This window comes from Podarcis muralis, chromosome 15, assembly GCF_964188315.1.
Source record: "Podarcis muralis chromosome 15, rPodMur119.hap1.1, whole genome shotgun sequence".
NCBI lineage: Eukaryota > Metazoa > Chordata > Lepidosauria > Squamata > Lacertidae > Podarcis > Podarcis muralis.
Window position 1 is genome coordinate 2,809,351 of NC_135669.1, and position 12,500 is coordinate 2,821,850.

The 12,500-nt window shown below is 55.9% G+C and overlaps 1 protein-coding gene across 3 annotated transcripts; it reads right to left on the bottom strand.

Annotated features, from left to right (window-relative positions):
• Positions 1-468: 468 nt before the first annotated feature.
• On the bottom strand, positions 469-7,222 carry EGR3 (early growth response 3). 3 transcript variants are annotated; one of them, XM_028708632.2, is made up of 3 exons: positions 6,460-6,592; positions 5,125-5,270; positions 469-4,096 (listed from the first exon to the last, which is right to left on the bottom strand). In XM_028708632.2, exon 3 carries the CDS (start codon positions 4,086-4,088, stop codon positions 3,021-3,023), a length of 1,068 nt encoding a protein of 355 aa, XP_028564465.2. In that variant the 5' UTR covers positions 4,089-4,096; positions 5,125-5,270; positions 6,460-6,592; the 3' UTR covers positions 469-3,020. The 3 variants fall into 3 exon arrangements, with proteins under 3 accessions (XP_028564465.2, XP_028564464.2, XP_028564467.2); XM_028708631.2 differs by lacking the exon at positions 5,125-5,270 and having other exon boundaries at positions 6,460-7,222; XM_028708634.2 differs by lacking the exons at positions 5,125-5,270; positions 6,460-6,592 and adding an exon at positions 6,190-6,358.
• Positions 7,223-12,500: the final 5,278 nt, after the last annotated feature.

The window sequence follows — 12,500 nt, forward strand, 5'->3', positions numbered from 1 at the left end:
CAGGAGGAAACATTAAGAGGTGGAGCCCAAACACAGATAACACCATCTAAAGTGCATGTTTAAATAACAGGGAATTGGGTCCAGTTTTAAACTAAATTATTTGGAAGTAATTCCCCTTGATTTCAATGGAGCTTAATTCCAAGTAAATGTTCTTGTGATTTGCAGTGCTAAGGGAGGTTTTGCACAAGACCAAGACGGGTTAAAAGTCAAGGTGCCACCGTTCTGACTTCCAAGCCCTATATACTGACCCAGAAAGAAATTCAAACAAGGTGCACACTTCTGTACGGTGCCAGAATACATTTCCATATCAGATCTACAAGGATTCATAATGCCTAATCCCTTTAAAGTGAACAGTTTCTTTTCCCTCGACATACTAGATTTTTTTTTCCAAAGCAGAGAATGTATAACATATAATATGCACACAATGATATTTAAAAAGAAATAAATAAAGATATTTACTACAAGGAGTTGATTGTCAGCAAACACAATATATTTACTGCATTAGCATTTGCTCACAGTGCAAATGGTACAACAATACATCAGTTCAATATTTCTGATTTTCCCCTTTAAAATGCTGTATGCATTAACTATCATATTTGCATTACATGACAAATGAGCCAATGAAATGTGTGTGAAAATTATCACTTTTTTCACAATATCAAGCATTTTAACCTTAGTATAAGGTACTATAAATCCAAGAAATAAAAACATCCACAAAATATATTACATCTGATTTGTCTCTTTTCCCCTAAGTACTCAACTTTATACAAAAGTCTTTCAAAAAATATCATCCCCTTAGATTTTTGTAGTTAAACCTGATTTTTGTTTCTTTCAGTTCACATAGACTGCATTTCTCTCTCTCTCTCTGAGAATGTTTGTTTTAATTTTCTTTTTAACATGCAGACATCAAACCTGGATAAAACACAACCTTTTGGCAACAAGTTTTTTTATAATTATCATCATTGTTTTGCTTAAATATCTGAGCAGTTTTATTAAAACAAATGAAAAGAAAAGAAAAACAAAGCAAGACATGCAATGACATGCACGTACCAGAAGGAGTAAAGGGAAAAAGGCAAACTGCTTTCTCTCCCCACCCGTTTATGCTAAGTGACCCCTCAAATCAAATCAAAACAAAACAAAACAATAAAATCACATTATAAAAAGTACGCATTTAAAACACTGTTTTCTGCATTTCTGGAAATAATTGTCCTTGTGCTAAAAAAACAAAAAACAAAACAAAACGCATCCCAAATTGATGCCCATTAGCCCTCTTTCCCAAAATGGCATCCCCCAGGTGAGCTAAAATGACCTGGAAATTGCTAACCCGCCTCCCATTCGTTTGTTAAGGGTCTTATGAACACTTAAATAGTTCATCTGAATCTACCACGCATTCACACGCACGCACCCCCCCCCTCTCTCTCTCTCTCTCTCTCACACACACACACACACACACACACAGTGCTTTTAAAGAAGAATAGAAGGGGCAAGGGTATGAACACACAAAAAACCCGACCCTCGAAACAGACACACCCTGTAAACTCTCCTGCCTTCCCCACTCCCAACAGTAGCCTAGTCTCAGAGAAAAGTGAATAGGGATCCTCAGCAGTCCTGTACATTCAAGTCAGGGGGAGCCTGACTCCCTCCAGGCCCCTTTTCTCGCTACATTCAGAGCTGCCAACAGCGGATGACAAGAAGGTGGGCTTGGTGTGACAAATCCAATCAAAGGGATCGATAAATCCATGTTTCTTCATTCTATCTCTCTCTCCACCCAACTCCTCCTTTGGAGGAAATAAAGTTTGAAGTGCCTGCACCAGTTTCCCCTTTCTCGCTTTCATCCCCCACCCTCAACAATTCTTAAAGCTATATAATAACACCCAGACTAAGTTTTGCTGTGGTCGCTATTTACAATCACTCTGCACTAGGAAGCTGAGAGTGACATGGAAGGGCCGGACCCTGTTTCGGAAAGCCCTGCTCATTTCCAAGGTGGAAGAAGAGGAGGCCGAGGAGCCAGTCGAGGAAGGCGAAAGGACAGGCGTGTGTTTGGGGCGGCGGGCGGGCGGGCCGGAGTGTCATTGGTTTTATTACAGGTTTGGAGGAGGTTGGGTAATACTTTTGGAGGGATGGGGGAGGGAGGGAGAAAAGGGAGCAAGAGGAAGACTTACGGGAAAGGGGGCTTAATTGCCAAGAAAAAAGAGGAAGGACTCTCTCCATGTGAAAAAGCCAGAAATCACCCAGGTTGCTCCCCAGTCGTGGCAAAGGAGAGCAAGGCGACTCCGGCACTCCGAGAGGGAGACCAAGACAGAGGCAGCCACAGCCACAGCAAAGCAGCACAGCCGCAGCGCCTTCCCAAGGGACTGACTGGCTCGCCATCCATTGCAAAAGTCACCCAGTTTCTTCCAGCATCTCCCCAGGGCGTTGGGACTGGGAAGGGAGGGGGGAAGGCTCTGGTGGGGGGGCCCACTCCATGGTGCACAGGGGACGGGGAACTTAACTGTTGGCTAAAAAGCAGCCAAGTTCAGTTCAAGAGGCTGACACACGCACGCACGCACGCACACACACGCGCACAGACGCCTCCACGGGCAGCACGCACTGCGCTTTGGTGCCCCCCTCCATTGAGGGAGAAGGAAAGGAGGAAGATCAGAGGAAGGGCATCTGTTGGGGTAGGGGGAGAGGAATCCAGGGAAGTTTTCCCGTGTCCATCCGCTACCCTTTCACACGTGCCAGACGGAGCTCCCCCGCCAGGCACCCCATGCCCAGGACAGCTCCTCCGGGAGAAGTGGCTCAGTCCCCGCTTGCCCTCCTCTCCTAAGCCGCTGAGAATCAAGACGATCCGGCGGAAAGTTCAAGGCTTCCTCCCACCACCAGCTTGGCGGCGGCGAGAGGCTTGCGCGCAAAGGCATCCCTTTCGCGGGAGCCTGGGGAGGCCAACAGCTTCTGCCGCTGCTCGGCGGGTTTTGCGCCAGGTGGGCACGAAAGACAGCGCTGGAGAGGCACTGGGGCTCGGCGGGGCGGGAGCAGCGTCACGCGCAGGTGGTGACCACGGGGGCCAGCGACGAGACGGCGGGCGAGCCGCCGGGCCCGGCCCCCCCGGGCGCGCTGACAGCCGCCGCCGAGCCCTTGTCGGCCTTCTTCTCCTTCTGCTTGAGGTGGATCTTGGCATGCCTCTTGCGCTCGTCGCTGCGCGCGAACTTGCGCCCGCAGAACTCGCAGGCGAAGGGCTTCTCGCCCGTGTGCGTGCGGATGTGCGTGGTGAGGTGGTCGCTGCGGCTGAAGCTGCGCATGCAGATGCGGCACTGGAAGGGCTTGTGGCCCGTGTGGATGCGCAGGTGCCGCGTCAGCTCGTCGGAGCGCGAGAAACGCCGGTCGCAGCCCTCCGCCGGGCAGGCGTGCGGCCGCTCGTGCAGGGGCGTCTTGCTGGGCCGGTTGGGGTACTTGCGCGGCCGGATGGGCTTGAGCGTGAGCGGGGGCTGCTGCTGCGCTAGGCTGCCGAAGCCCGGGTGGATCTGCTTGTCCTTGAAGGCTTTGATGGTCTCCAGGGGGGTGATGGGCGGCGGGTTGACCCGGATCGAGTCCAGGTTCTGGAAAGGTTTGTGCTCGGGGAGGCTGCCCAGGTCGTTGGGGTGCCCGTGGTAGAGGTTGTAGTCCGGGATCATGGGGAAGAGGTTGCTCTCCAGGCCTCCGCCCCCGCCGCCGCCGGGCTTGGCCCCTTGGTAATCCTGCGCCGAGTAGGAGAGGCCGGCGTTGCCCTGCGGGTCGTGGAAGGGCACCGGCTCGCCCGCGTAAAGGTCACTGCAGGTGGAGTAAGGGGGCAGCGCTGGGTACATGCCTTCGACGTCGCCCTGGCTCTGGACCTGCACCATACTGCCCGTCGAGGCCTGCGCGCTGGAGGAGGGCGGCGGCGGAGGCACCCCCAGGATGCCCGCGCTCATCAGGCTGATGATGTTGTCCTGGCACCAGTTGGACGGCGAGTCGAAGGCGAACTTGCCCAGGTAGGTCACCGTTTTGTTGCCGCCGGGGGCGGGCTGGAAGGAGCCCGAGTACGACGACAGGTCTTGGCCGGACTTGTCGTTGGCTAAGCCAATATCCATAACATTATCTGCGGAGGGCGAGAAGGAGAGAAGCCAGAGCGGGGAGAAAAGGGGAAAGGAAGGAAGGAAGGACGGAAGAAAGAAAGAAAACGGGTCAGCGATTGCGGGGCAGGGGGAGTCGTCGGGTTGCGGGGAAAGGGCCCTTATTTAGACAAGGGAGAATTCATTGGGCGTAGGTGGGATCCCCCCCCCCCCCAGTTTGGAAGTCCGAATCCTGCAAAGCGCGGAAGGCGCGGGCAGAAGCTGAGCAGCACCGCCTCCAGCACATGGTCTTGCGCACGAGACAGATCAGGTGCAGACACAAGGAAAGAGCCGCCGTCGGGAGGCCGGGGAGGCGGAGCCCTTGAGTGTATCTGCTCAAAGATCGGGATCCTACAGGGGAGCGGCACACAAAACCCGATCAAAGGCTGATCCCCCGCCCGGGCGCCCAACTAGTGCCGGGAAACTGAGGCTCTAACTTCCAAGGAGTCTGGACTGTGCATCTCTACATAGCCATGTATGCACACAAGCACACCAGCTCTCACACAGATATGTGATATGTATGTGTCTGTAACGATTTCAGCACACGCACCACACGCACATATAGGGCGGCATACATGTACTCCGCCATATGCGCGCGCGCGCGCACTTGGAACGCTAGAAAGCAACAACATACAACTGTGGCACTTGCCTGGGTATGAAATGCAAGCATGTACAAACACACACGTTAGCGACATACGTACACACACCCAGACGAGACAGACACACGCGCGAGAGAATATCTAAGCGCGCACACACAAGCAGCTAACGTAATCTGCACAGGCCATCTTCATGGGAACCCTGGGAAGCGGAGCAGGGAGGCGACTCCACTGCCGGAGCCGCCGGACGAGCCTCCGAGTTTCCTACGTACTTGAGCCTCCAAGGCATCGGGCAACGCTGGTCGGGTGTCTGTGTACTTAGGGAGAGGTCCGACGAGAGCACAACCCCGGGGAGAGAGGGGGAAAGATTGGGAGAGGGAGCAGGAGGAGGAGAAGCGGGGTCAGGAGGAAGCAGGTACCTGAAGTTACAGGTAGGCTCAGGCTGCCAAGAGCGAACTGGTCTGCCTCTCGTTCTCTCTTTCTCTCTGCCGCTCTCCAGGCGTTTTCCCACCCCACCGACGCAGACCGGGACTTCCAGCAGAGCTTTACAAACTTGCCGTGATTTCTGCGTCGAGACCAGTTATGAAAAATATAAGGGGGAGGGTGTTTTTTCTTTCTCTGTCTCTCTCGCTCTCTTTTTAGGGGTGGCGGGGGAGATCAAGCAATACTGTGGAGAGGAGGGGTTGCGACTTGGCGGGCGGGGGGGAGTGTTGGTTGATCGAAATGAGAGAGCCCTGCGCTGCTTGTGCGGGTGAGGCCAGGCAGAACCGAACCGGGTCTGCTCTCACAGCAACGCTTGCACCAAAAGAGGCTCCAGCCCAGCGCGCAGACCTCTCGCCTCCCGGCGCAGTCCGCGCGGGTGCCCAGCGTCCCCTCCACTTCCCTGGCGGCGTCCAGAAAGAGCCGACGCAACTTCACCTGCCCCGGATGGCTCCGGCACAAGAGACGGAGGCCGAGGAAGCCCCCTCCTCTCCTGGCCCCAACCTCCGTTCTCCTCTTTGCCTACCCCCTTCTCCGACTCCAGGAATCCTCCTCCGAGAAACCTCCCCACGTTGGGAAACAGAAAAAGAAGATCCCTCTCACCCGCTCCCACCCGCTCCTCGTTCCGACATGATTTCTGTATACGTATAGCTAAAAAGAGGCAGGAGAATGAGGGGGTGCTGGGTTGTGTGCGTGTGCACAGGGAGGAGGGGTGCCCGCGCGGCGATGGCAGCCTGTGCCACAGAGAAGCCACAGCGCACGGAGAGGGAGACAGAGACACACGCACAAGGACTACCAGACACGGGGAAACACACACACACGGACATGCATGCGAAGGACTTGCAGGGGAGAAGGGCGAATCAGCCCCACGGCCACCGGCGTACGCCCGAGAGACCCGTGGCGAGGCCTCCAAAGGGCAAAGTCCACGGGGCGCTAGGGAGAAGGGCGGCTTCCAAGGGCCCCTCGCCCGCCCGCCCAGCCTGCCAGCCCCTTCCCCACCGTACCTTCCAGCTTCTCCCCCCGCTGGGAGTTCCTGCCTGCCCCTCTCCTCCGGAGCCCGGCAGTGCAGCGGCAGCAGCAATGGCTCCAGCGCGCAGAGGAGGCGGTGGAGAGATGGATGGGAGATGGGGGTAGGGGCAGATCCACAGGCTCAGCTCCGGCCTCTCTTTGCCCGCGAAGGCTTCACCGCCCGCCCACCCACCCCCGACAGAGCGACATGCTTCGCCCCCTCCCTCCCCCCACCGCCACACGCCCCCTCCCCCTTCCTTCTTTACCTGTCGCCATCTGGTTATTATAGTGAGCCACCGACGCCTCGCCGTTGCTGGAGAAGATGTTCAGAGAGTTGGGGATCTCCTCGGGGTACAAATTGTCAGGCAACTGGTTCATCAAAGCGTTCATGGTCCCTGGCAGCTTATCCACGAGTTTGCCTGTCATAGCACTGGAGGAAGAGGAGAAGGAGGCTGCGGCGGCGGAGGGTTCAAAGCGGCTCCGAGCTCCGCTCCTGACAAGGCGGCATCCGCGTGGCAAATCCGTGCGAAGGAGACCATGCGAGAGAAAAGTTGCGGCGGCAAGGGGGGCGCTGCTGGGGGAGGAAAGAAGGCGCTGTGGGCCCGGGGAGGGGGCCAGTGGGCGGAGGAGGGTGGGAAGGTGGGTGGTCGGCGGGGGCGCGCAATCCTCGGTGGATCCCCGGAGGTGTTTCCTGAAGGGAGGAGGTGGGAGTCCCGATCTGCTTTGCAGATGTGATGGCAGAAGATGGTGGGAATCTTTAATCCCTCCCTGCCTCCCCTCCTCCTCCTCCTCCCCGGCCTCGCTCTTCCTTCCCTGCCTTCTTCTCTCGCTCGTTCAGCAGGTTCCCTCACTGCAGCCCAAATGCTCAGCCAGGGAAATCCGCCAGCCTATTTATGTGAGCGACGGGAAAGCTCCGTGACGTAGCTGCCCATATATGGACAGATAAAGCGGCGCCGAAGCCGAGACGTCACAATGGAAGCTCCTCACAATGGAACGTTTCGAAAGCAGGAAGCAGCGAGAGATGCGCGCCGCCGCCGCCGCCGCCGCGACCCCGGCCGGGCGAAGAGGAGCCCGGGGCGGCCACCTGGCCGGGGGGCAAGGACGGGTCGCCGCTTGGGGGCCTCTCCGGAGGCCGCCCTCGGCTCCGCGCGCCTGCCTGGCTTGCAAAGCATCGCCAGGCGGCGGACCGGCGAAGGGCACGGGCTGGCGAGCGCCCCACGCCCCCTGCGCGCTTCCTCCAGCACTCTTGACCTCGTGCTCGTCTTCGGGGAGGAGGAAGCGGGGGTGAATAACGCGCCTCCGCAGCAGACAGACACGCGTCCTTGTTTTCACAGCGCCCATTGCTAAACAGCTCCGCTGTGCTGCAGCTGCCCTCTTGAGCTTTGGGTTGCATCCACAGACCCGTGCGCACGCCGCGGGATCCGAGCCGCGAAGAAGGCGCCACTCCGCACCAGACGAGCAGCCGGAGGGGCCGGACCCCGCCGCCCCGCCAGGACCCCCTTCCAGCCACAGCAAAGTCCTTCCTTTGGGGCTCGCCCTGCGTGTCCCCCGAGCGCTGGAGCTGCGCAGAGAGATCTAGGAAAACGCACCATAGAGCGAATAGGCCTAAACGCCAGGCAGTCGGTAATGATACGCCCAACGCCCCGATCCGCTAAGCTCCAAAGGAGCCCAGTGTGGCCTAAAAGCAGGGATGAGGGACCTGTGGTCCGCTAAACGCGGTGGGATCAGGGGTAACTGTTGATACCGTCCAGGAACATCTGCAGAGCCGCCCGCAGCTTAGTCACCCCGGCCTAAAAAGTTCCCCCCTCATCCTCAAAACAACGTGGTGAGGTAGATCTACCTGGCGGGCTGATTTTATAAATGAATAAGCAGGCCGTAAGAAACGCAGCGCAAGGCTCCAGAGCGAACAGGCCAAAGCTTTGGGCAGAGCGGAGATCCTCGCGGACCCTCGCCCTGGTCCAAGCCAGGGAACAAAGCCGGTTGCCAAGAAGCGTCAGCCGCTGCAGCCGCTGCTTTTGTGGGAGTCGAGTTCGGATGGAAATAGGAAGGCCATGGCAGACTCGGCTTCCCCTCGCCTTGTTTGCCGCCGACGCTGCCCCCTCCCCTCCCCCTGCTGCAATAATTCTCGGCTGGGAATCAGACGCAGCAATATAGTATATCGAGCAATTTCAAGCAAGCAGCACTTTGTCAGTGATTTCTAGCCCTCCCCTCCTCCCGGTTTAAAGTTTGGCACTTGTGAGGCGTCAGTAATTAGGTGGTTTCGTGCTAAGTGTGCCAACTGATGCTATCTTTAAATAAAACCCTCCGAGTTATGTAGCAAATGTATGGAAAAATTATATGTTGCAATAGCTCGACTTACCCAACTCCTGCACGGCCAGCTCTGCAACGGGAGTGAAATGCAGGCTGGAAGGGAACCTGGATTGGGCAAAGGGAGGGGGAGAGAAGCGAGTGGCGGGGCAGGAGCGCGCGAGGAGGCTGAGAAGAGCATCTCCGGAGATCAGACACCCACAGGCTTCTTCTTCTTTAACTTTAGGGCACGTGTAAAGTAGGATTTCTACTTGGGGTGATGGTAGAGGGCGAGGCACAGCGCCAAGATGCCTTACAGTCCCGATCTTAAAATCCTAGAAATGTAAGAAGGGACCACGAGGGTCATCTAGTCCAACCCCTTGCAAGGCAGGAACCTTTTACTCCTTGGTGGCTCAGCTGGTAGAGCATGAGACTCTTCATGCCAGGGTCGAGGGTTCGAGCCCCATGTTGGGCATTGCAGGAGGTTGGACTAGATGACTCTCGCGGTCCCTTCCAGCTCTACAGCTCTATGATTCTATTCCATGTGGGGCTCGAACCCACGACTCTGAACTTATGAATCTCATGCTCTGCCAACTGAGTTATCCCAGCTGAGCTGTTTTAGGTTTCTTTACCCAGAAACAAGCCCTACCGCGCTTGATGGAGGGTTAGTTCCACCCGAGGCTGCAGCGCTAACTTCGATAGCGCAGTAATTCTCGATGGAGGTGGCTAGGATTGCGCTGTAAGCCCGTGTGCACAGGACTGCAATCTCAGGCTGTAATCCTTCAGGAGAGTTGAGCCTCACTGAAAATAGTGGCACTTGCCTCTGAACCTGTACAATAGAACTGCATTGTAATATTTGTCTGGGGTATTTGCGTGTTTGCCCATATCATTTCTTTATTTGTTCCTTACATTTTCTATTCCACCCTTCTTCCTGTTATGGAACCCAAAGTGGCTACACGTGGTCGCAGGAGATCACCCACCCAGCAGACCCACTCCTGCTTAGCTTCAGCCAGGCGGCGGCCTCGTCACCCTTCAGGCCGTATCCTGAGAAGGTTTGGGGCGTCGAAAGCGTTGCTGACTAACTTATGGGCTACTATGAGGCGCCCCCGCCCCCCATTTACTTCTAAGACGACGAAGCTGTTACCTGGATCATTCCCCAAGAGCGCCTAGATATCCGGTTACTATGAAGTGCTGGAAACCAACCACGACAAACGTATTAAGAAAAATGGAGGTGGGGACACTTCTTTTGGCGGGAGGGAACGACTTTATCTCTTTAAAAACAGACGTTTTGAGCTTTGCAGTCAATCCTGCCTCCCCTCTGCTGAAGCCTGAAGGCGCAAGGGAGGGTGGGGGGCAGGCGCCCTTTGGGATTCCGCTCTCCCCAGCAGGAGATGCTGGATGACTTCGGTGCTGCAACAGGACTCCTGTGCAAGTCCGAAGATGGGGGTGTGGGGAGTCAAAGCCCTCGGCCTGAGCCTCTTCTCCCCCCCCCCCCACCCGGCAGGTGGATGCGCGCCCCCTCCCCCAAACCGGATTCGAGCAGAAGCGCGCGCGGGCCGGCAGCGCGGAGGAGAAGCGCGCCGACTTGGCTCGGGACTCGCGGCGTCTCCTTCGGGAGGAGGGGTCGGGCTGGGGGAGCAGCAGGAAGGGGCAGCCGCGGGGCCAGCGAGGAGGTCCGGAGCCGGAGCCGGGCCAGGGTCGAGCGAGGACTGCTGCGAAGAGGCGGGAGGGAGGAGCAGGCGGGGGCGGGGGCCGAGGGGGGGGCGCCCCCTGCGCGGGCATCGCCTCGCCGCCGCCGCGGGCTTGGCTGGGCCGCCAGCCGAGGGGAAGCGCCATACAAGGCCAGGATCCGGGCCCGCCCCGCGCTCCTTATTTGGCGCCCGGTTCCGGCTCCCGGGTGGCCTCCCCCCCCCCCCCCCGCTCTCGCTACCAGTGGAAAGAGAGACGGAGGCGCAGCGGAACCCGCAGCCTTGGCCGGGGGAGGGGAGCGCGGAGGAGCCCCGCGGGCCTGGGCCCGGCCAGCCGAGTTGCGCCCCGCAGCCAGGATCTTGGGGCGAGGAAGGAGCCCAGTCTGCTCCCTCCTTCCCCGCAGAGCTGCCGAGGGAAATCAATGTTCTCCTGCTAGTTCCTCTTCTTCTCTTCCCCCCACTGCGTTGCAACCGTGCCCCCCCTTCCTCTCTCGGTGCACATAGCACGATTGCAATCTCTCTCTCACCCCCCCCCCCAAGTTAAACTAATGGAGCAAGCCAGCGCCAAAGATTCGTAGAACTGTGAAGTTGGACGGGCCCCCCAGAGTCATCTAGCCCAACCCCCTGCGATGCAGGAATCTCACCAGAAGCATCCCTGGCAGATGACCACCCAGCCTCTGCTTAGAAACCTCCAAGGAAGGAGAGCCCACTGCCTATGTACCCCAAGGGGGAGGGATGCTTCTCCGGCCTGCATTTCAGACTATGCGAGTTTGTTTAAAGTTTAATTGACTATTGTATTTTAATATTCTGTTGGAAGCTGCCCAGAGTGGCTGGGGAAACCCATCCAGATTATTATTAGAGAGAAGGCACTCGGCAGCAGTTATTTGCTGTTTAAAGTGACAGCTGTATGGCTTCGGCTTGATGTTTCATTTGTGAGCCGCCCTGGGACGCCATGGCTGAAAGGCGGGGTGCAAATAAATTGGAGATAACAAGTGCTGTACACGCTTATGGCGAACAGAACTGACAGTGGAATCCTGTGCCTGGTTACTCTGCAAGCCAGTCCTCCTGTGTACAGTTGGGGTTTCCCAGGAAATATGTTGAGGATGGGAGCTTCAGTGTCTCTTTACAAGAAAACATGATAAATAGGTACACACAACAAAAACACAAATCACATGTGTGTGTGAGAGAGAGAATTTGAGTTGTGTTGATTAAATTGCTAGATTATGAGCTTTAAAATAGGAAAATGAGAACTGCTCTTAAAATAATAATAATAATTATTATTATTAATAAAGCAACAATAATAAAAACATTTCCCCTTATCAATTTGTACTGCAATCCTCAGCATGTTTACTTGAAAGTAAGTCTCACTGGGTTTAAACGAACAGACTAAACTTAAAAGGGCAACATGTCAGCATCCTTATTCTGGAATAGATCTCAAGAGCTTTCCCACTCCAAAACTACTCCCAAAGCTCATTTGTGCTGCCCTCCCCCCCCCCCCCCAATCTGATGCTGCTTCTGCTTCTCAGTGGAGGTGTAGGAATCTGTGACCTCACTGCCTGATAAGGGCAGAGGGCCAACTGCTTGCAAGCTTTCTGGAAGTGGGCACTAGACCTTCCTGTTGTGGGCAAACTGTGGAGGTTTCGGCTGCTTGCTCCCTGTGGTCTAGGCAGTAGGCGTCCAGGATCTTATTCAAAATAAACCTACTTCAGCAGTGAAACCACACAGCACTCAAGGCATCCTCACACAAAGCAGGACAGATTATCCTGTCCCCCTCCTTTAGACTGTGGGCACAGCTTGGCAGGGCATTTGGGATGTGTGTGAATTGGGGGGGGGGGGAATCCTTATGGCATCCCACCCATCATTTAATTTAACCCACAGCACATTTGAATGAGGCTTATGTTGGGCACAACCTGGTGAATAATTTCATCCCCCCCCCCCCCGTACATGCCTACCTTCCACCCTCTAGCGTGAGGGAAATCTACTGCATCTTCTCTCATGAGAGGGTCACTGCTGGGTGTAGTAGCCAGATGAATGTCTAACAGGAGAGCTTTGGTTTAAGGCTTCTCAGGAATTGTGACATTAAGGCTGGCCTTACTGGAACCCACTGGGTGCATGTGTGAAAACAACTGGGGACTCCAGTGATTATGCAGTGTGTGATCTTAAGTTGTGCACCCCAATGTCCACCTAGAACATAAGAAGAGCTCTGCTTCACAGGGTACCCAACAAGATGTTTCCAAGAGGCATCACAAGTAGGACATTAAGAAAGTCACCCTCCTGTGCTGTCATCTTCCCCATAATAACTGCTATTCAGAGGTATACTGCACCTGAGCCTG

Coding starts and splice junctions, on each gene's coding strand:
- EGR3 (XM_028708631.2), bottom strand. CDS start 6,619: ATGACAGGCAAACTCGTGGATAAGCTGCCAGGGACCATGAACGCTTTG. Junction 4,097..6,459: donor TAATAACCAGATGGCGACAG/GTAAAGAAGGAA, acceptor CGCCCTCCGCAG/ATAATGTTATGGATATTGGC.